The sequence below is a fragment of the Cebus imitator genome, unplaced genomic scaffold (genome assembly GCF_001604975.1).
Source record: "Cebus imitator isolate Cc_AM_T3 unplaced genomic scaffold, Cebus_imitator-1.0 Scaffold81, whole genome shotgun sequence".
Classification (NCBI taxonomy): Eukaryota; Metazoa; Chordata; class Mammalia; order Primates; family Cebidae; genus Cebus; species Cebus imitator.
The window spans coordinates 4,367,295-4,392,841 of record NW_016107396.1 but is presented as its reverse complement, the minus strand read 5'-3'; the positions used below and the strand labels follow the sequence as shown (position 1 = coordinate 4,392,841).

At 32.5% G+C, this 25,547-nt stretch overlaps 1 protein-coding gene across 1 annotated transcript in view; it reads right to left on the bottom strand.

The window, feature by feature from the left end:
• The window catches only part of PTPRK (protein tyrosine phosphatase receptor type K), a 574,079-nt gene that overhangs the window by 217,302 nt on the left and 331,230 nt on the right, over window positions 1-25,547 (bottom strand). Inside the window, exon 8 of the mRNA XM_017533300.2 lies at window positions 20,121-20,414. Within this exon, the coding sequence (XP_017388789.2) occupies window positions 20,121-20,414 (294 nt within the window). The remainder of the gene's footprint in view (window positions 1-20,120; window positions 20,415-25,547) is intronic.

Below are 25,547 nucleotides of genomic sequence, written 5' to 3'. Positions count from 1 at the left end.
AAAAAAAAAAAAAAAAAAAAAGATTTTATAAAACATAGAAATAAGTCTTAAGTTAATTTCTGGTTTTCAATCTTTAGCTGGCATAAACTAGTTTGCTGACATGCATATAACCAATAGTGCTTTAAAATGCACAAAATTAAAATACAGGATGGGAGGAAGATTAAAAACATGTAACAAATTGTTGGTGGTAGAAGGCAGGCCAGAAGAAAAGAACATTTAAAAAATGGCAGAGAATATACATTACATGGAATATAATATACATTAGAATGTATATACATTAGAATGGAATTAGCTGAAAAAAAAAAAGGGAAATACTCAAATATTTTGAATATTTTCAAACACATTTCAGGAAATAAAAGCTATCTAAATTATCAAAATGGAAGTACAAAGACCTCATTGACTAAAGTGGTTTCCCCATATTACAGCAAACATAACAGTCCTTCATACATATTTTACAGTTTAAAGTTTATATGTTTGCTTGAATTTATGTCTCCTGTGAATTCTATGTGAGCAAATTATGTTAAAATTATTATTAAATTCCACAAGACTTTGGTCTACTGCATTAAAAAAAAACTAAATAAAGGGAGAAACAAATGACAGAAACATATGTGATGGGAAAGTTTTCCCTGGCCAACAGTAATATTTCAGTTTTACCTTAGTTTCCAATTTTGTTGTATGAAATAAAAATAATTTTTACTAGGAAGTAGTACATATAAAGTATATTGTGTACATTAATTTAATCCAACCATTAATTCTTTCCCTTTTTCCTCTTTAAATACACTATGCACACAGGAAGAGAGGTATGAATTTCACCAAAACTTTAATAATGTTTTCTTTCTGCATGGGAGAAGTTTTGGTTAATTTTTTTCCCTTTACTTTTTAAATGGAGAGGAGGAAAAGCATTCTATCCTATGATCAGCTCTCAGTCTTTACATTAGCCTGTGTCTCTCTGGATTATCAGGTTAACCATGGCTTTGGAGTATTCTTACATAAATATATAATAAATATTTATATGGACATATAAATACCAATGTAAACATAAATACAAAGTAGGCCAAAGGTACACACAATTAGGTAAGTAAAATTATGGAGCTGTTCATAAGATAATTTTTTTCCTCATTACCTTCACCAAAACAAATTTTCAAATATGCCTCTGCCTGAATAAATCTGTAATAAATTTATCATAAATTCATAAGGTACTATGAATATGCAAGCATTTGTGAAAAATTAATAAAACTAAAACCAAATCTATATTGCTTGTAAGAGTTTCTATCACAGAACAACTGTAGTTCTACAGTTAAGTGAAAGATGATACAAAAGTAAAACATATATATATGTAAAGAACATTTAAAACTAAAAATAGCAAAATTCTGCATGACAGATGAATTTCTGGATTTAGCTCTCAGTTACAAGAGTATTTCTCCTAGATATTTGTAAGGATAAAGTTACCATAATTCTGACCAGCAAGTCTTCCCCTTGGCTTTAATATTAACTGTTCATAGGAGACACAGCTTTTAGAAAGTCAATTTGCTCATAGCCTTAAGACATAATAATTTGGTAACAACAAAGAGCAAAGAGATATTCAGAAGGATTGCCCTAAGTTTATACATTACAGACATTCCCCTAGACAGGCTCTATTATACCCTTGAACCAATCAAAATTCCCACAGAATTTTTTTTTTCTTAACCTTAGAATTAATACAAGATATGCTTTTCTGATTTATTAATATTTTATTCCTTTAAAAATGATTCTTCTATGAATAAGAGCATGGATTTTGGACTCAGACTTCCCAGCTTAACCAGTTAATAGCTGTGTGGATTAGCTATTAGCTGATTAGGTATATCTCAGGAAAGACACTTAACTTCTTTGAGATTCTGTTTCTGCAAATGTAAAATATAACAAATCAGGACGTCGCAGGGTCATTGCAATAATTAAATAAGATAATTGTATCAAATGCTGAACAAAGTTTTTAGAATGTTATGAATCACTAGTAAGCATTAGCTGTTATATTATAAATAATAAATACTGTAGTAATTGATACAGATTTTGCTTTAATTACTAGTAAATTTAGCATCAAATCTGTGGTACCTTCGAATAACATCAGACTCACTTCTAGCAACTCTAGATTGCTTTTCCTCATTCCCATATAAAAGGAGAAATTTTTGTTTACTGTCATCCCCCAAGTTTATTTATTTTAGCTTTTGTATCATTTTTTCCCCAAAGTTACTTATCAACTTACTATTCTTCTGCTAAATCTTTTGCATTTTAGCAAATAACTTAGAATTCTTCTTGAAATTAGGAAGGATGTAAATTACACATACGTATATTCCTATGTAAATATGTAAATAAAAAAGGCTAGTTGACTAACATTTTATATTCTGTAAAATTAACACTGATATTATGTTTTCTGTTACCTAGCGTTCCTGGAATTGTCACTACCATGTGGAGGGTACTAGAAATAAAGTATAGCGCTTCTGGAAAAAATATTCAACTTCCCTCAAAATGATTAAAAATGAGAGAAACAAAAAGCTTTCTTAAAATCAGTCAAATGTTTTACTTGAAACGCAGACTGTGCTATGACTTAATATAAATGAAAAACTCACAGGAACAAAAAAAATACTATTTTAATTAGTTGATTAGAAAGCTAAATGACAGAAATATGTAAACAACCAGAAAAATCCAATTTTAATAGTTAAGATTACATTAACACAGTGTTCGCTGGCAAGCACTCTAAACAAACAAAATGAATCTTAAATATACAAGTTTAAATTAAAAATGATCTCAGAAGTTAAAAAATTAATTGCATTAATATTTGTCATGCAAAATATCTGTGATGACTTATTTCTAAATTGGACATAAAGAATACATAAAATTGTTTTCTTATATAGTATTCTATTTTTTTTTCATCTGAGGTATTTTGGGATTGACTTTGTAAATGTCCATATTACCTCCCTCCATTAATAGGGTTAAATTAAACTTTGAATTGCTTGGTTGCTACCCATGAGTAATACAGTTCATATAACTAGGTGGATCATAGCAAAATTTCCTATAATTTCTAGATAATTTTAAGTTAAACTGCATTACTAAGCAGTCCAACTGCAGTAAGATTCACTGTGACTAAGTACTCTAGTAGAGCAAGATTTTAAATTTTGAATAGACATTTCATGAACTTGATTCTTGCAATTATCACATGTTGTATTTGTTAATAATATTTCTATCATACAACTGATGATTCACATTCTTCATACTACTTCTACTTATATGACTTCCTCAAATTCAATTTAGGACCGATTTTACCTCCTACACCTGACCTAGTAGTATTTTATTCAATATTAAATAAGAACTTGTCAAAGCATTTACTGTTACCAAAAACCTACTTTTAAATAAACATTTAACTGAGTTCTAGTCTGGGGTAAAATGTTTTCAGTTTCGAGAAACTTTAAAAAATTTTATTTAAAACAATATCCTAAAAGCAGAGCAAAATAAGAGTGGTACTCAGAAGTTAAAATCATCTCCAAATGAAGTCACTGGAATGAAAATGTTTCTGGATGAACAGCAAATGCTAGAAAATGTGTTCTTCTCACAAACGCTTAGGAAGTAAATCTTGTGCCATCTCCCAAATAAACAGCACCACAATTTAATTCTTTCATGCATTTTGATTGAAATGAAAGTGAAAAAGGATTTTGCTCAAAATATAAACAGCCCTAAGTGTTGGTGAGGTGGTGGAGAAAAGGGAAACCTTGTTCTCTTTTGTAGGTGGAAACGTAAATTGATTGAACCTTTACAAAAACAGCATGGAGGTGATATACTAAAATGAAAAGTATAACTATTATATGACTCAGCAAATTGGCACCTTGTGGCGCTCTGTGTACTCCCATGTTCACTACAGCAGAGGTCTCCAAACCACTAGTGACACACTGGTACTGGTCCATGGCCTGTTAGAAACTGGGCTGCACACCAGGTGAGCAGCAGGCAAGGGAGCATTATCACCTGAGCACTACCTTCTGCCAGACAAGTGGCGGCATTAAATTCTCAAAGGAACGAAAACCCTATTGTGAATTGTGCATGCCAGGGATCTATGGTGTGTGCTCCTTATGAGAATCTACCTAATGCCTGATGATATGAGGTAGAAGGGTGACATCCTGAAACCATCCCCCGCCACCTCCCCAGTCCATGGAAATATTGTCTTCCATGAAACTGGTCCCTGGTGCCAATAAAGTTGGGGACCACTGCTCTGACAAAAACCATGAAATGAAAACAAGATAAATGTCCATCAGTGGATAAACAGATAAAGAAATTGTGACATATATCTATATAATTCTTTCCTAAAAAAGGCAATCCTGCCATTTGTAACATCATGGGTGAACCTGCAGGACACTATGCTAAGTGAAATAAACCAGACATAGGCAGAAAATGCAGTGTAACCTCACTTATATACAGAATTTTTTTTAAAGTCAAATAAATAGAAACAGAGAATAGGGAGGGGAAGAAAACTAGAGAAATAGGTTACAGGTATACATTTGCAGCTAGGTAGGACTGTTAAGTGGAAGACAAAATGTACAGCATGAAGACTACAGTTAATAATATCATATTGTAGACTGAAAACATTGCCAAAAGTGTAGATTTCAGGTGACCTGACACCCCCACAAAAGGAATAACGACGGAAGGTGATCAGTAAGTAAATTTGCTTAACTATAGTAATTATTTCAGCATCTACATGTATATCAAAACACATTGTATATTTTAACATATACAATAGAAAATAACCCCAAGCCTAAGTTAGTTGTACGGTTTAAAGTACATGACTTTATAAAACCCTCATTAATACTTCCTAACAGAAAAGTGTGTGTGTATCTGTGTGTGTGTGTGTGTGTGTGTGTGTGTGTGTGTGTGTGTGTGTATCCTGACTCAGTGTTGAGTGACTTGCAATATCATCAACATATTTAGTCCTTAAATGGGCCCTTTATAACAATACTTTCATGCCGATTTTAAAGATAGGCAAACCTATCTTTAAAAGAAAAAAACAAAACAAAGAAAGCTTAAGTAAGCCATGTGTTGGTTAAATTCATGCCGATTGCTATAGATCAATCTCTTTATTTTCTTTCTAGTATATTTTCTCCTTCAAAAATATTTATTTTTATTAATGAAATGACTTTAAATAAAATTAAGAGATGAGAAAATTGTCCATACAATTATTTCCTGATCTCCACAAGTACCACATGGGGTATTTTTTAACTTTATTTCATCATACCTTGATTCTCTCATTTAACATTGTATTATATTCATCACTGGGTTAAAACATTATACATGTAACTTCAATAGATAAAAAAATACTTAATACATAGATATAATTTATAAAGGCATCCTGTTATTGTTAAGCATTTAACTTTTTTCCAATTCCCACTTAAACATGTTATTTTTTAAAGTGTGTGTATGTGTGTGTGTGTGTGTTATTTTAAGGCCACTATTACAATGGAGACAAGGAATATACATAATTTCATAATAAACACCAGGTACTGTCCAGAAAAATATGGGATAGTACATTTTACTTTTTATTTGAAAAATAAAATGAATGGTGACAAAATAAATGTTGAAATCTTAGTGAATATTTTCAAATTATAGTAGGCATTTTTTCTTTTGTTGTTTTTTACTCAATTTTTAATTAAATTAGACTCTGAACAAGTTTTAATAGTGGCAATATGATTTTCTAAAATTTTAGTTGGGCTATCACACATAAAATTTTAATTTTGAGTAACACAAAGCCTAATCAGAAACTTCATGCAACAAATACCACAAAATAGATCCAGGCAGATTCTGAATACTGCCTATAGGAGCCTGAGTGTTGGGGATGAGTTAAACTCCCCTGCAGGTCACAAATAAGTGACTGGGAAGATATCTACATCTTTGTCTCTATCTCTACGCTTAATTTATATCTAACCATTTCTACATTGATAAGTCTATTTCTATGTTTTTACTCAGCCAAGACTACTTTACTAGGAGAAAATGACTAGAACAAACAAAAAAACCTCATGACATGGGTAATTCCTTTACAATCTTATTTGCGAGGGTGAAAAAAAAAAAACTATTGATTTGAAGTGGCACTTTTTAAAGGTAATATTTCCTAAATCAATCACTTTATTTAAAATACAAACGATCTTACCCAGCATATTTATTTATGTGAGAAATGACCTCTTTCTTAAGAGTGCCACTTTGGGTGTTAGCGTTGAAAATTCATGGTCATCTCCTAAATTAACAATGTTGTTTCTTTCATTTTTTTCCATAATAGATGCAGATGTTGTCACAAAACAAGAAGAAATTAAAATAATAATTCCTTCCAAACTACACAGGATTGCAGACAGCATTTAAGGAGTACAAAACTTACGACTAAAATCATAAAAGTAAAAAGGCAGAATGTTTATATTTCATATCAATTGACAGATTATGAATGACTTCAAAATGCTAGAGTTATAAATACTGCAAACTAACATTTTTAGACATAAGCCCTAGTAAGAAAGCAAAAAGAAAAAAACTATTAACACTTACATTGTGCAGTGATGCATATGGACACGTGCAAATACACAATTGAGAAAATAATAAAAGAAACAAATTATACATTTCCATGAAAAGCTTCGTTCAATTTCACTGTAAGATTTTCTCCCATAAAATGTATAATAATGTACCCTACAAAGGAAGTAGGATGAATCTAAATTCAGGGAAGGAGTGAGGTTGGTGGGATAGGGAGAGGAGTGAGAAATGGAAAGAAAAAACACTCCAAGTATAATTTTACTTTCTTCAATACAGTGGATCCAAAGTCATTTCAGTCAGCATGTCACAACCTACTTACACATCAACTAGGTTTGAGTGACAAAAATTCGCCAAGCCAGAAATGATGCAGTATTTGTCAAAAAGATTGAACTGCACTTTCATATTAGTACAAAAAACCGACAGTGCATGATTATTGCCAGAAGCATGAGGTTGTTTAGGGGATAATGCAAGCACCTTAACAGTAGGTAGTAATGGAAAATGTCTAACTCTCTTTCTTCCCTTTCAAGGCAGACACTTGTAATATGCCTTGTTATACTGCCAAACCATTTCTCACTCCAAACTCTTTAAATATCACCTGTCCAAGCTGAGGATATAATTTTAACTGAAGACATATACAATATTCCTCGCTAAAAACCACAATATAACAAATGCTTTACTAGTCTCGTGAAAATTAAAATATTATGTACTGTTTGTAATAAGGGAGCAGCTCTGTTTTGCTGCTATGCTGCATGAAGTAGACATTGATTTCTCTATTATTCAGAGACTGCTGGTAATTTGTATATTAAAGAGCTGTAAGTATGCCCTATTGTTTTAGAGAAGAATATTTGTAATTCTGGATGAATTTCTTCATTGGATCAATTCTTGATGTTAAATTTAAGATAAAGGTAACATTTACCTCATTTTAACTTTATTGTTATGAGTATATATACACACATTCCTGTCAAAAATATATTTCTAAAAGCGCAGATTTCCAAATTTGATTCCCTTAGAGCCAACTGCATAACAGAGGCACTACTAATCTTCTTAAAAAATAAGAAATTGGTCAACCAATTCTGGAGTATGTTTTGAAAATCTTTTCACTACACAACTAAATAACTGATTTGACTAAGCAGAGCTTTAAAAATGGGCTTGCTGATTATTTACAAAATTATAATTATAAAAATATTGTAACTGAGATAAAAAGAGATCAGCCATAAAAGTAGAAATCAAATTAACCTACCCAGTGTAATTAACATCATACTCAAAGACTGGAACAGCTTAGGGAATGAATCACTAACAATTCTTCCTACCTTTGTTTTAATAATAGGCAATTGTACAGTCATCTTCTTAAGATATTTGTACTGCTGTTCTTAATAAAACAACTCAGTCTTGCTGACCTACTTTTTAGTTTATAATAACATTCCACTAAAATCTGAAAGGGTAGAAGCATTTATTTTCTTCTCTTCACTGAAAGAGAGATAGGCACTTTATCTCCCCTGTGCTACTGAAAATCCTGGGAAAGTCTAAATATTTAAGTTTGTTCTACAGAGGCTTCTGACTCAAGGGTTTAAAGAAACCAGGGTAATTATTTTTGTTCATTACCAAAGCACTCAAATGTAGAACTTGATTTAAAAAAAGTTTAAAAATAAGTTGTTCTCATTGGAAGCCGTAGTAAGATATCAAGGTAATACAGATATGTAGCTATATCTAGTATATATACATAGATATATGTATAGCTGTGATTGTATCTATGAATATATATACTAGATACATATGTATGTGTATTATATGTACATACATATTCATACATGCACATATATGTATATGTACATATGTATTTATATCACATACACTATATATATCTAGTATATACACACATATATACCATAGATATATGTATATCTATATACATATATACATACACACACACACACACACACACACACACACACACACACGCTATAGGTGTATCTATATATTCCAAAGAACAGGCATGCCAGCACTGCTGTTAATCATATGTTCAGGTCCTTCTCCTGTCATCCTGTGGAGGCACCTGAAGGGTATGCATACAGCACATGAGCACCAGGAACCATTGGGGTGAGGGACAATGAGAAGTAAGAGAGCAATAAAGGAAAGGATATAGAAATGTGCTCAACACACATTAGATTACTTGCAAGTATGACTGAGATTGGATGATGAAAACTAACGGTAAACTACATTTGACTATGCCCTTAGCATCATGCTCTGAGCCACCCATTCTGGGGAATAATTAAAATGCAGCTACAGAAATCACAATTCAACAAACTGATCACTCCATACATTGCATATTGAACAAATTTAATATATTTGTGAACACAAAACAATCTGCCATATATTTCTAAGTTGTCTGTATGTAAAAACATTACCAGTTTCTGCCCTTGAGCAGGGAGTCTTGAGTAAACAGAATAGTTCATGCAATAAGATAATAACGTACACAGTATAATTTTTCCTACAAGAGTATAATTTCTAAAAATGTGGCTGAAAGAAACTTACTTCAATTTCCAATTCAAGGAAATTACAGTATACTCATGACTTTCACAAGAATTAAATGGTGATGACACTTAAATCTGTATATCCTGCTCTCTGCCGTCCCTATGAACCGTAAACTCAGAAATACAATTGCCTACCCAATACCTCGTTTTTAAAAATAAGCAGAGATTTGCCTTCTAAAATTTTTCCCAATGTTTGAGCCCTTCAAGTTAACACCTGTCACTATACCTTAATGTTTCAAGCCAGAATTCACTTCCAATGTGTCACCAAATTCTACTGATTCTACCTATCAAATCTCTTCCAACACCTGCCTCCTCATTGAAATTCTTATCTCCTCTGCTTCAGTTCAAGCACTGATCAATTTTTGCTTACACTGAAGTGGTAGCCTTCTAATCTCTCTGAAATCTCCTGTCAGCCCTTTTCCTAAACTATCACTAGAAAAATCTTCTTAAAAAACAAATTATTCTAAGCATTCTAATAAAAATTCAAACAATTCATTCTTTAAAAAATTTATTCCCTTACATAAAATATTTTAATGTATTAATTTAGAATTAAGATGAACTGATGGATGAATAAAAAATACATAGGTAGGATAAACATGTGATATAGCAAATACAGCAGAGGTAAATTACAACGGTGGACATATGAGTGTTCACTGCATAATTCCTTCAGATATTCTGCATTTTTATAGTTTTTAAAATATTAGAGAAAATTATCTTTAATGAAATGACTTTTAATGTAGTAATGGCTAATATTTACTTTGGATTTCATACATGGTGCTAAGTAAGCACTCTGCAGGAGTCATCTCCATTGATGTGAAGGAAAATGGTTAATATTTTAAACATGTTCATGGCTATCAAAAAAGAAGAAGGAGTGGGCAGGGAAAAGAAGCCCTGATCTGTACCACTCACCAGTTTCCATGCTGTAATGCTGCCGCTATGGTAAAAATTAGGAAGAGGTGAGCATTAGTGGATCCTTATTAGTATCTCCAACATACGGATAAAATAGACATAAATAACCTCAAGAAAAGAAATAATGGTAAAATATCTTAGAATAATTAGGAGGTTTAAGTGCATGTTCTTTTGTTTAAAATATAATATACTTGTAAATATATATATATATATATATATATATATATATATAAATTTATTTCAAAATAATCATTTCACAACCAGCTGGCAAAATTCCTGCAAATTTAATAATTGATTGTTAGCTTTAGTGCATGCTTAAATAACTCAAAAATATCACAATGGGCAGGCTCAATTATTGATTTTTATTTTATAGATGAAAAAATGAAACATTAGATTAAATTACTTGCACATTAGTAAGCATTACAGCAAGATCTGGACCTAGATTTTAGTGGCTCTCAAACCTTAACATAACCAATTTTACTGATTGGATGCTGATGAAATTCTCCTTATGTTTTAGAGATGTTTTGTTGCACTCATAGAGCCTAAAAGCACATCTATTTTGCAGCTTATTGGTTTAATTATTAACCTGCATATCTACCTTAAAACCTTTTTGGGTGGCTCAGCACAGAAATGCATTCAGGCAGCCTCAGTTTGCATTTATGAGTTTACACTAGTGCCTGACACATACAGCAAGTACTCAGTACTTGTGAGCTACTGTGATCATAATCCTCTAGACTTCAAGTAACTAGAGAGCACAGTTTTCATCTTAGAATATCCAGCAATTTAGACAGAGTCTGTAATACAGGAGACACTCATGTAAAAGAAAAGTTTAAAAATGCAATACAAATGATAATCTTAGTTTTCTCATACAATAGCTGTTTGATATTAATTAAATCACTTCCCTATTGAGACTAAATGCTCACAATGATGATTAATAAAGGAGTTGGACTTGATAATTATAAAGCATTTTCTTGCACTAAAGCCATGTGATTGGCCTTGATGGTGTCAGTAAAGTGCATTGATATAATACTTTCATAAAGTAGTTGAATAGCATTTGTCAAGAACTTTTTAGTTACATGGAAGAAAGTTACATTCATGATCTTCACTCCAGTGTTTACAATGGCCAATCATGGGAGTTAGTCTAAACTTTCAGTAACATCAGAATGATTAAATACATTCAAATACATATATATCCAACAGAATATTAAGCAGTCATTTAAAGTCATGGTGACAATGTTCTGCAGAAACACAGGAAATGGGTTGGCATGATGGGAAGTAAAATGAGCACAATGTAAAATTGTATATACCTTTACTTTACAACTAAAACACTCCCAGGCACAGAGAAAAATAATAGTGCATTGACAAAAATGACAATAGTTTTATAAACATTGTAAAATAATGAGTTTTTTTCTAAATTCTAATTGCAAAATTTGATGTATTATTTGAATATATACATAATTATAAAAATAATTTGGGTATATAAACTCTATGCAGTCTTTACAGAATCTGGGACATCCAGCAAGGGCCCTCCAAAGAAATCAAGCTTAAGGACAGCTAATTCACCCTTGTCACATTTTCTCTACCTAAACAAAATGGAGGTGGTTGTTGTAGAAAGAAATCTCTAAATCAGTATCTGCCCCCATCCCAAATAAAAGCATTCAAACACGCAAAATGCACACACATGCATGAGATACAAAATTTGCTGGAGGAGAGAGACGGAGAAGCAGGAAGGAGGACTCTGGGACTACGATCCCACTTCGGTATTCTTTAGCAATCTAATGTTTAAGGTGGTGTCTAAATTTTTAAAATTAATTACTCTTAAAAGGAGAGTGTGTGTGCATATATATATATATATATATATGCATATGTTTGTGTATATATTCCTTGTTTTAGCAAAAGGTATTATAGGTTCATATGTAACAAAAATATGATGTTTAGTAAATTTCTGGTAGGTTGAATTACAAGACAATATAGCACCTGTTTAAAATACTTTAATTAACAATAAACTGTTATCTGATTGCTTATTATTATTTTGTTGTAGTGATGGACTATGTAGAAGTGGGAAATAATAACATAGCCAAAGAATGAAATACGAGTTCTTTAAACTCAACTTCACTGAGACGATTTGGCTGAGACAATTAAAATGGACATCACTCAATGATTTCTAGGCCATATCATATGTAGCGACAGCTGAATTTGCACAGATCTTGCTTAGGGTGACATGAAAGGCATGAATTTCTGCCCTTTGAAGTTCATTTTTTACTGTTTCACAAAGTCTACTATAAATTAGAAGACTTTGATTAGAATTCACTCATTTTCTCTTTCCTTTGAATATGCTTTTTTCCCTCTGCAGTTTACATTCAGGTTGGTGGAGGGGAAAGAGGATTGAAGAGTTATCCTCTAGCAATTGGCTATGATAAAGCCATATCTTGCAGGAAGACAATAAAGACCAGAAAGTGAGATCCTAAGCTGATGATTCCATGTAGTATGAGTCAAATTAAATGATGTTAATAATGAGATACATCCTTATGTCATTTTTCTTCCACCAAGAAATTGCACAGAATGACCAACATTCCCCCAAAATGCTACTGATACCTAGGATAGGTATGAATAAGTGAGATCAAAAAATAATTATGAAGCTGTGTTCCTCCCCCAGTAACCTCTGCCAAAAGAAAAAAAAAATGTAGCTGCATTTTTTTTCTGTCAGAACCTGATTTAGAGATTTCTTTCGTATTTCAAAGCAAAGAAAACAAATCACAATTCAACAAAAGACATGAATTTGGGGGTGAGGATTGAAGACAGAAGTAAATTCTCAGGTAAAGAGAATGAAAATCAAGAGCAAGTCTATACCTCATAGTGACCCCAATGGCACCATCAAAGAAAAGTCTCAGACTCACAGGCTCTATCTCTTGAACCTGTCTTTGTGACTAACACATCCCTTCGAGTTTGATGCCTGGATCTATGTCTTTAAAATTCTATCTAGGTCATTTTCTTCATCAGATCCTCCTGGTGTTATCATCTTTTAAGACATCATAAATATGCCATTTTACTTTTGCCATGGGCTTTAAAAGTAAAACCCAGGACTCGAGAGGAAAGAAAATTTCATGAGATTGATGCTGTTACTGAAACCATTTCTACCTGAAGATTTATTGTAGTTATGCAAAATTCAATAAAAACAAATGAAGCAAATAAAAAGAGTACTTAATGATCCAGTTAACCGAGTCAACATGTGGTAAAGTACTATGAATAAATAAATTCAGTATCATTAACACTGGTTACTAAATGCTTTTCACCAAAATGTCAGTCAGGTGACACAATGTTTAGCTGAAAACAACCCAACTCTGTTAGTAAAGTTAATTACATTGCTACTGATGATGCCACCTATAAGGAAATGTGTCATGAATTGGAATGTATACCTAACTGTACAACCTGCTCCTGAGATAAAACCCAAAGGTACTGGACAAGACTATTTCATATTTGCTCAAGTTTCATGACTCTTAGGCTAGTCGCTCTTAACATAATAGACCATTAGCAGAATGTACAGGTGTTGATTACCTTATAAGGCAGTCTGTCTGTCTCTGTCTCATGATTTCCATAGAAATTTTGAGTAACATTTCTATACTCCTATGAACCCCAGAGGTTTTAAAAAACACAAACAACTTAGATAATTTAAATTAGAATATGAATTATATATTTTATTTTAATACTTCCGTCCGTCCATATAGATTTCCTACTTGTGAGTAGAAAGGAAAGAGGGAAGGCAAATCATCCTTATGGTGACTACTGGCTGGACATTGTTTTATGCATTATTTCACAGGTAAGGAATTATGGATAAGGCCACGGCTTTGTTCAACAGAAAACATTAGCCCAACTCTGTTTAGCAAAATTAATAGAGTTAGACAAAAATTGTTTTTAGTCAGAAATTATCCCTCTCTTCCTTGGATTACTGAAGTACATCATAGTTTTATAACATATATCATTTATTATGTTATTATTTTTATTATGGTTATAAAACTAGCCTGTCAATTCCTAGTTAAGAGTAGGAATATTGTCTTCTTAATGTTTATCTTCTGCAGTCCTGGGTGTGGCAAAGTTTACAACTTGGGCCCTCACTAAAATTTGTGAGATAATTAAACATCCCATCAAATACACAGTAGCTCTTGAACTACTCTACAATCTCTCATGATTTTTCCCCTCTAATATAATGTATTGTATCCTTTTTCATGTTTATGAATATTGGACAATTCACATATTTGAAAAAGAAAGTAATTCAAACAATGAGGTTATTCACTTCTAAAATATCTTTAAAATCCCTTTATAAAAGAAGCCTTACTGATTATTTATGAATGACAATGTTCTCCAGGAATTTATGGATTTCCTTTTTCCAATTTGAAATGTGAAAGATGCTACAGAGAAGACTACAACTATATATACATATATATGCATGTTTTCATGGCCTTTCTGCTTCTAGTCCTTCCTGAGCTTCCAGAAATAAGATGATCCTTTTACAAACAAATCTAGTATTGTCAGTCTCTCTCATAAAAAACATGTAGGTATCAGGTGGATGATGTTAGACTTAGCTGCAGCTTACCTGCCAGCCTCAGTTCTACCTCAAGCCCAGAGTTAGCCAGTAATCCATCTGAATCCATCTATTTTCAGAACCCCCAAAATATCAGCAATATTTACAAGTACGTAAAAACATGCAGTTCACTCTAATTTTATTCATTTCATTTTGCATTTACTCTTATTATGGGACTGGTCCCTAGTCACTTCTAGGAGCTTAAGTGTGAGACATTGGTTGTATCACTTTGAAGACCTATTAATTAACACAGTACTGTTAACAAAGAAGCCAACAGAAGGTTTCTTCTGAATAAATATTTTTCAAACAGAAATGTTCTCTACAGAATCTAAAAACCAAAAATTAGGTTATTACTCACAAAAAAGAAATCTAAATGGGATTTTATTCTTAGATTCCTAAAAAAGTTGAAAACTGTCTTCCATTACTGTTCTTATGGCTTTTTACCTTTAGGTTTTTTTTTTTTTTTTTTTTTTTTTTTTTTTTTTTTTTTTTTTTTTTTTTTTTTTTTTTTTTTTNCAATAATAATAATAGTACTGCCTTTTAAAATTCTTGCTCTACAAAAAGCCATATAAAGATCATATGTAAGTTCACACATTTCAAAATATTTTAAAACAAGCATTGATATAAGCTGACAGTTTCAATCAAATAGTAAGCCACCCTTATATTGTGAAACTGAACCAATTCTTAGAAGAGTTGTTTATTTTGTTTTAACCTCTAGGCTCAGTGTTAATGGTTACTAGTCTTTGTGATTGATAACTATTAAATCACAGTTAAAATCAATGTATGGTACCACTTTGTTGGTGATGCTATAGACTAAAGGCTAAAGTTTAACTTCTCACTTTGTGGTTTCTGGCATATGCCTGAGTATTATTTTGTTTTGTTTTCCCTTCCATTTTGGATTTAGGACAAGAAAAAAATGCATTTTTAATAAATGCTTACATTTAAAATAAAACACTCTCCTTTTCACTGCTTCATAGATCTAAATGTTTCACTGAAAATTGCCAACAGCACTGAACTTCAATATAAGAGTAGAGAGTAGTTTTCCCAACTGTGTAAATATATTATGTTCTGGACACTCTGAACTATTGACCTTCCCTATGAGAGAGATGCTGCTAAAATGTCAGTTAATCATAAAGCAGTTCCACAATCGGTTACCCAGAAGCAGAAGGCAATTTAAAAGAGCAATTTTAACATGCAATTGCCAAAGCATGCAACACAGACAATTTCTGATGATGGCATATTTTATTTCCATTTAATAAGAGAAAGAGAAACTGTGTTTTCCTAGCTTCTATACCAGATGGTATACCCAGAGGAAATAGACACACAGAACAAAAGCAAGCATACTTTCTCTGATTGTTCATTGGAGTTTTTGAATTAGTTCCCTTTTAAGACATCTTCACATTTATACCTTTTTAAAAATTTATGAAGTGCCTGAAGAAACATTACGTGAACAATAACATGGGTCAGGGTATAAAGTAACAGTGAAATAATCATATCCCTCAGGTTCCTAAAGAAGCATGAGGTAGGCCTCAGTGGCTTCAGCCACCAGAGGCTGTAATTACCACCTCTCCTAACTCAGAGACCCTGAAGCAAGTTATTGCTGTTACCAAATGATTATAGTGCACTTTGGAAGGAAAACAAAAAATAGCTTTGTCAACCAGAGAGCATATTTTCAGAAAGGATAAAATAAAATACTCCTATACTTTAACTGTTTAAAGTATTTAAAACACAGCATATATCTGAGAGTTAAGCACCAATCAATTGGGATTTCAATAAATGTGATGTTGCAAATATTAACCTACGTTTTCTCAGAGAATAAGTTAGCCATGAAGACTCTATTTTTAAAATGTACATCTCTTCCAGATTTTATTTGTGTTTTAATTTACTCATAGCATACTATTATAAGGGGGGTGGGGGGAAGCACCTATGACATGAATAAGAGGAAATAGTATTAAGGCCATTAAAGTCTGAGAAAAGGAGTTGAGGCCCATCTGTCTGATATAGGACAAGTCACTGTTGCCTTTTGGTTTCCTGAGTCTTAAATTCACCAACTAAAAAGTGAGAAAATAATATATCTAACTTACACAATTGGTGTGAAAATAAAATATGACAGATTTACTTCATACATTGATTCTAAAGTAGCATTAATCAATACTTGGCCACAAAAAAATCCACATTTTCATTTGAAAATGTAAAATTTATTTATGAATATAAATAAGGAAAATCTTTGTATTGACTTGCTGGAAGATTATTTATTGACAGATTTCCATCAAATATTTACTAATACCAGAAATAGAAGGTCAATGCCTCAAATACCTTAAAATGGAATTTTAAAAACAGTAAACAGTAACTAATTTACTTTTTGATTGGTACTTAGCAAAAAATAATCGTTCCTCTATAATATACCAAAATAAAATGAGAATTTCTGAAAAGCAGAAGATAATTATTATTCCTTTGTTACTTTCAAGAAATCCACGTGAAATTGATATCTCAAACACATATATAGCTAAGAAGTATTTATACTTATTTTTAAAGCCACCTAGTCTAACACGCAGGAGTACTAAAATGTTTACTTCAAAATAATCAGCATTTATTCAATCCGACGATATTTATGGCAAACTCTATACTTATAACATAGAATTAATTTTAAAAGAATGATTAGAAATCTAGTATTCAGTTTCTCTTATAGAACCAGTATTTGGCCATGCAGCATTTAACAGAATTAGATGATAACTTCCTCCGAAGGTTATGTTTGGAGTCTCAAAGGTATTTCCCAAGATTACGAAGCACTTAAAGGTTTTGAAATCTGTACTAAATCTCAGTTAATATCACAGTTAACAGAAACTGTGTTCTATTTTGTTCATATGAGCTTCTGGGTTGAGGCCAGTAGTGGTACTGGTAATTTCAAGTCTGAGGGACCTGAGATTTGGGGAAAGGGAAATAGATCTTAAAGAAAGAAAGGAGATGGACAAACATAATTCGAACCAACACTGACTCTGTATTTAATTACACAATATATATCAATTATATTCAATTTCTCTTTTTTAGAGACTGCTTAAAAATTAATATAATATATACTTCTATAAGCTTCTCTTTCTTTTCTAATAATAGAGCAAGATTAGTAGACATTCCTGATGAAATGGTAACCATGGTTTCTCTCAGATTTACAGTCTACTTGAAAATCTAGTCTATAAGTACTTCTCTACCCCAAAATCTTGCCGATATACCTTATGAGGACATTAATTAACTATAATAAACATGTGTGATAAAGACTCATTACGTGTGAAAGATAGTTTTAAAAACAAACAAACAATACAGTTGGGAGTAAAACTACAAGTAATAGAGCTTGACAGCAATTTATGCCACAAAGAATACACAAATTAAATGTTTCTCAAAAAAAGAATCAGATAAAAAGACTAGTATAATTCCAAAATACCAAGGCATTTATAACTTAGAAAGCAGCTATGGGCTGGGCAAGGCAACTCATGGCTGTAATTTCAGCACTTTCGTAGGCCGAGGTGGGCAAATCACTTGAGGTTAGGGGTTCAAGACCACCTGGCCAACATGGTGAAAGCCCATTTCTACAAAAATACAAAAATTAGCTGGGCATGGTAGTGCATGCTTGTAATCCCAGCTACTAGGGAAGCTGAGGCAGGAGACTTGCTTGAACCCTGGAGCCAGAGGTTGCAGTGAGCCAAGGTCATGCTACTGCACTCCAGCCTGGGCAAAAAAACAAGACAAGAAAGCAGCTATGAGTGTAAATTAATTTTACTCTATTCCCTCTCACATAGATAAGGTTATTTTCAGAATAAAATACTTCAAAGCACTTTATAGTCATACTTTTGCTTAAATGGTTCACTCAGAACATAAGCATAGGGTTAAATCAATATTCATGAACATGTTTTTATGCACTTAACATGGTATAACTGGCTTTAAAACACAATATTATTTACATGCACCCTCCATGGTTTTCACATCAGGAATCAATTTCAAATAATTCCTAAGTTAAACAAAAATTACATCATACTAACAATACACTATGTGATACTGCTAATTTTTTAAAGACCTATTTTGATGAAAATAAAAAATAAAGCAGGTGAAATATTTAAAAGAAAGTACTTTGGGCAAAAGAAGTCAAGAGGGAAACCACTGGAATACCAAATTGTCAACATTGTTATGATTTATATATAAGTTATAAATGTATATATAGAAAAATGTAATTTTATTAGAAAACATATGTACATAATATTCTTAGTAAAATGGACTTCATAGTTCAACCTTTCACAATAGCATGCGATATTAATTTTGGAACAGAGAGTGAACTAGTTTTTAGTTTCCAAATTGCTTCCTCTTTAAATGATTTCTCTGACTAGTTGAGGTTATAGCGTCAACTTGCCTCTCCCTCAGAAACTTTATCTTCTATCATAAAAACAATTTGTCATATGACCTGGAATGAACTGATGTAGCCATACAGAATATTTGAAAAGCAAATTGTGATATTTAGGCTGAACCATGGAGATCTGCCCAGCATCTTCTAACTTAAGCTCCTTTCAACCACCAAATAAATGTATACAGCAATCAGCAAACTATTGAACTCTCTATCTTCTAAATCTCAGACTAATAGTTGAGAAGTTAAACTTCCTATTAGTGAACGTCTTTCAACAGGAGCCTCTGATACATAGGTATTATGCTGGATTAAAAACATTTAAGTAACTAAATGGGCTTTGCTTGGGTTATAGCTCAGTACTCCTGGTGGGTAGCCCAAGAATGCTGTCAATGATAAATACATGCTCAAGAAACAAACAACAAAATAAAAACTCCACTAAAAATGTACTCTAGTAACTTAGATATTTAAACTTTATACTGGCTTTTAATTAACAGCTAACAATTCCTCCCATTATAACATGGTAAAGAACCAGGATATATGGTAACATACACTTTTTTTAATTTTTATTTTTTGTGTTTTCTCCATATGTTATTATTTTCACCACCCAGTTTTAGTCATGAGGAAGGCAACAGCAAGGCTTAGAATGTAAAGGTAATATCTCCGTGTTCTGCAGCTGACTGTCAAAATGCTGAGATATACCTCAACAACAAGACATTCTGAAGAAAATAGTTATCTCACCACAGCATTGCCCAAAGTAAATTTTCTTATCCGTATTATAAGATATGGCCTTTACATTGACTGTAACAAAATTATTGAGGTAGAGAATTTTCACATGGTAAAAAGTTTTCAGTATTTGCTTGAACTAAAATGATCTTTTGTCTTAATAATACTTTAAGTTACAGCTATCAGAGATTTTTGGATTGAATATGTATCAGGCTTACCAAAATTGCCATGCCAAAAGAAGACTCTAGATTAATAACAATAATGGATTGAAAATAGAGAAGCATTCCCATGCTCTCAAATCAGTCAAATAATGACATAAGCAAGATGATGATTTACCTAATTCATTACAACTCTTAGAATAGTGTGACTATATCATATATCAAATGAGAAACCTTAATACTGCATCACTTGTATGTCTTATGCTAGATTCCTTCACAAGGTAGAATGGCCTACTACTCAGTCTTACCTGCACACTTTGTTCTGGTGATTAGTGGGGGTCCTGGGAGCCCCGTTCCACCTTCACCAGGTCTCGTAAGTAGAACTCGGATCTCATATTCGGTATCTGGATCTAAATGCCATAATTTGTAAGTTGGAGCATTGACTGCGTGGGTTTCTGTCCAGGATCCTGATGTCATTCGGTACTCTACCTCTTTTAGGATGATAGGACCATCACCAATGATGGAGTTGGCATTTAGCTGGATCAGCAAATATGTAGGCCCAACACCAAGCAGCTGAGGAGGAGCAATGGGTCTTGGTGGTTCTAGGAGAGATGAGTGTGCACTCCAATTAGTAAGATTTAAAACAATACAGAGATGTACTAATGTCACATAAGGCCTAAATGCTTAATGGATCATTTATTAGAAATGCATAATAAATACTTAAAACTAGAACATGCATGATCTGGCAACTGCACTTTTAAAGAATATATAATTTTGCAGGTGCATATGACCATTTTAACATAACTTTTCCGTTATTGAAAACGTATTTTCAGGAGATAAACTTGTAAAGGCATAGTATACGTAGGAAATAAAAAGAAAACATTTAGAAATGGATAGCTCTATTTAGCTACTAAGAGAGTAGAGTTGATCTTTGACAATTTATTTCATTCATGAACTATGACCAAGTGGTATTTTTCTTTTTGCTTTCCTTTTTACTTCTTCACAGTTTCTACAGATGAGTAAAAGAAGAAAGAACAGCATAGCTGAACTCAGAAACTGATGCCAGGTGCTATCTTGTTTCTACAAACCTACCTCACAGTGTGACAAATTTAAAATTACACCTAGGCACAATCAGAAATCACTACATATCACTGGCCTTTGGGAGCAGCATAAGATAAGGCAATGCACCAACTTTAAACTCAAATGTCAAAGGCACACTGCAATTTAATTTTGGATAGCTTAAAATATTTTGCTTGAAAGAAACTTTGGAAAACATTTTTTCAATGTTTGAATTTACAGAAATGATGAATGATATATTAAGGCACTTTTTTTCTTTCATGAGAACAATGTCACTGAAATGAGACATTGGACTTTATGAAGGACTCAGCAGCTATTGCTCTGTTCATATGGTCTGTCCACAATTAAGTCATCGAGTTCCTCTAATTCCTGAAATACTTCTCACTCTTCTCGGAAAAGTGAAAAGACCTGTAGAAATTGTTAATCTTAATAAAACAGTAATTGCTCAAAAATTGATTTAAAAGTTTTTGTTATAGAGTTGGAGCAAATCACATAAAGAACAACTACTAAATACAACCACAAAATACTCCCTCACCCCAACCCACTCCAGGTATGGGATGGACTGGAGAAGGTACAAATAGAGGGAATTCATGAGCACATAACCAATACCTTTCTAATTGGATTTTCTATTTCAATGGCAATGCACTGTATGATTAAAAAAAAATGCAATGCAAACAAGGCCTGCAGACAGGTTTTACCTTCTTATGAAGGTTTAAATGAAACAATAATGTCCATGTGCAGACCACAATTTTCTTTTAAACCCTGATTGGAGAAAAGTGTAGTTTCTAGCTTAAAAGCCTCTGAATTACAAATGACCTTAAAATTAGGGATAAGATTACCTGGTCTAGATAGCTACAAAGGCTAAAGTAATTTTCAAGAAGATTATTTCAAAATGCTTATGATAAATATTAATTGTCCTACATATTAGGTATCCATATAACACTGCAGGGGAGACACAGTAAAAAGAAAGAGATGAATACATTATTTTAAACTGAGATTTACATAGGAAATGAAGACTGTGATAATGATGAATGTAATATTTTTTTTTTCAGTCCAAAATCACTTGAAGGACGTAGTTACTCCCTACAAGTATTCATGGCTTACTACGGCAATAACTTTTAAACTAATTACTGGTACAACCACATGACCTTGAGATTCACTGTGCTCATGTTTAAAACAAAAACAAAACTAATATCAAAGATGATAACATATGCCATATAAAGTGTAAACATTTATAATTTCTATAGGAAAGTGGTTTTTAACACATGATTTATAAACTTCAACTACAAAATCCATTCCTGATAGTTTGCAAATTGTTTCAACAGTATGCAGTTAAAAATTGCATAGCATGTGAACTCTTTCCAATTTCACAACTGAATTCAATGGAGAAGTTATGTACAAAAGAAAAAAGTTTGAATCAAATAAACACAGTTTAAAATTTTCATTTATCAGCTACAGACATAGACATTTCATACCATGAAATTTTACCAACTATTCTAACAACTTTTATACTCAGAGTTTTTAAAAGATTTAGTAGACAGAAAGTTGGTATATTCTCAAACCCTAAACTAAAATGAAACTGAATCAAGAAATGAACATAACAGATAAAATGTAAATGTCTTCCAAGACTACCTAAATGCTGCACATATTTTAAGAAGCAGTATGTATTTTGTGAATAAACCGAGTTGCCTCATACGTGCAATGTTTGTTTTCATTCCAGATGGCTCATATACTAACTAATTTAAGTAGGAAACAATGCTAAATTCACAGCTCACTGGCGTACTACCCCAGCGTATAAATGCTCTACTCTTTTACTCAACAATGAACTAAGAGGTCTGATACTTAACATGATAAATTAACAGGAACAATATGCCAAGTGAATTATAAACAGCAAACCTTGGTTAATAACAAATTTATAGATATTCTGAAACCTGACATTATGCGTGTATATCAAATGTTAAATCTCACCAATCAAAACTCTGCACACTCTTGCTATGAAAAATGAAGAGAAAACCTAAGAGGTGAGCAGAGAAGATGGCAGAGGAAGGAAAGAAAAAATAGTTATACATAAACAAGTGAAAGAAAGAGAAACTAGTGAAAAAGTAAAGCATAACATTTCTATCTTTAAGGAGGTGACATATAAAAGAAAACAAATATTTGTGGTTCAGAAACCTAGTGTGAAAAAAATGCATACACATTAATAGCTGTGTAATCTTAAATATGTTATCTAACTTCTTCATATTATAATTTCTTCACTTGTGCCCTAGGCATTATTTGAAGAATTTTTAAAGACTCTACCCTTAAATACAACAACAAGCCCTATGTGATGTTAGGTTGCTTTGTTCTGTTTTGCCATATAGCATATACGTTTTAACATTGAAAATTAATATTCAACACTAGTGTTGTTTTTATCTGAAGAAATGAGTTTGATGTCATCAGTCTCTTGGTCAGAAGGGCAGCACTTCACTCTGACCAGTTTTACATCTCACTTGCCATAGTCAGGCCAGAAATGGGGGCAGTCCAGCAATCCATCTAAGCAATAGCTCAAATTTGGAAATGTGGCAATGTTAACAGCGGCTTAAATGCATACATATTGATTAAGAGCATGATTTTAAGATGTAAGATCTGGCATTAATGAGGCTAATATACAACTACATATTAAATTTTTATGATAGAGGTAAAAAGTAGCTTTATATTAGCACATGTATTTTGTTTTCAGGCCCCTGAGAACAAAGGGACTTATTTATAAAATCTCTATTCATTTCAATAAATTATGCATGAATTTTAATCAGTTCGCAAATGAACAAGTAATTGTTCTGCAGCAATATTAATATTCTTCGTAACTTAATACACAACCAGACCCAGAGGTGTGGTGCGAATAAATCCCAGTTGTACTCGAGGTATCAACTGAAGCATGCAATCCCCAAAATATAAGATAAACTTTGCCAATGTTACCAATTAACTTTCAATTAATGACTTACATTCATTATTCTTGGACGGAAACTATTATAAAACCCCAATTATATATTCAAATTGTTTTATTTGTTTTTATTTCAAATAATTTTTAGAAGTGTCTTGAAATCAAGCGAATCATTATGAAATACTCCCAACTCAGTTATTCCTATTATAATGCTATTTTACAAACACATGTGCCGCCAAAATTCAGTTAATTAATAAAATGCAGAAAAAGAAACAGAAGCCACAAATCCAGGAAAAGTCAGCAACATTGTAAATCTCAAGGCAAAAAAAAAAAATACTTCTACACTGAATTTCCCAACCAGATAAATTAATTTTATTTGTCAATGAGGCCTTGACATGAAGTATCCTAGGATTAGCCCTACCACTATAGAAGGAGACAATGATATTACATTATTCTCCTATAGCTGCTGCAACAAATTACTACAGACTTGGTGGCTTAAAACAACAGAAATTCTCTCCAACCCCTGGACCAGAATTCTGAAATCAGTACCACTTGGTCAAAATCAAGGTGTTAGAAGGCCACATTTCCCGTAAAGGCTCTAGGAAACAGTCAGTTGATTGCCTCCTCTGACTTCTGGTAGCAGCTGGTATTCCTTGTCTTGTGGCTACATCCCTCCAAATTCCTTTCATTTGTTCACATTGCCTTCTCCTCTCCTGTCTATAGTCAAATCTCCCTCTGCCTTCCATATGGATATGGATGCTTGCGATTTCAGTTAGGCCCATATTTATAATCCAGGATCTTCTCACATTTTGGATATCTTAATCACATCTGCAAACATCATTTTTCCATATCAGGAACATTCATAGGTTGCAAGGATTAGAATCTATTTGGGGGGCATTTTTCAGCTACATGAACTATGATCTCATCCTTCTTCCTGCCAGATATTTCAACTCCACTTTTTCTCCAGTTGGTAGAAAGCTTGTGAGCAGAAAACACTTCACCTAAGAAAGTTTCCAAACTAGGTCCAAAGTGGCAGATTGTTTAAAAGTTAATAATTTATCTCTATCATATTTTTCTTTTTACTATCTATTATAAAAGGAAATGACAGATGAAGAAAATTATGTTTTACAGGAGTCTATTGCTCTACTAATACATTCAACATTTGAATATTTGCCTTGGAGATGGATTTTTTTTTCTTATTTGTTACCATTTGTTTGCTTCAATGAAAAAAACACTTTGAAGTCAATTTTATTCTGTTTCTTTATTATTTTCCTCACTAAAATTTTTATCCAGTTCTGGTTCCTGTTAGACAACAAATTCACAATGTTTCTCACTGTTTAATTTTCTTCCCCGTTACCTACTGGAAGTGTCAGTAAAGGGGAATAGACATGAGGGAGGCTAAAGGGAGGGAAAATGACATCACTGAACCATCGAATTCAGGCATTTAACAGCTACCCTACATTAATTTTTAAATGATTTTAAATTATGTCAACAAGTTGGCAACATGATTTAATGGTACTTGAACATTTCAAGAAACTTAATATCACTGATGAATAGAGAGATGACCTTTGCTCCCATAAGAAACAGAAAGCAGGTTATACATATTTAGAGGCAATTTATTTGAACATTTTTTTTTTTTTTTGAGACGGAGTTTCACTCTTGTTACCCAGGCTGGTGTGCAATGGCGCGATCTCGGCTCACCGCCACCTCCACCTCCTGGGTTCAGGCAATTCTCCTG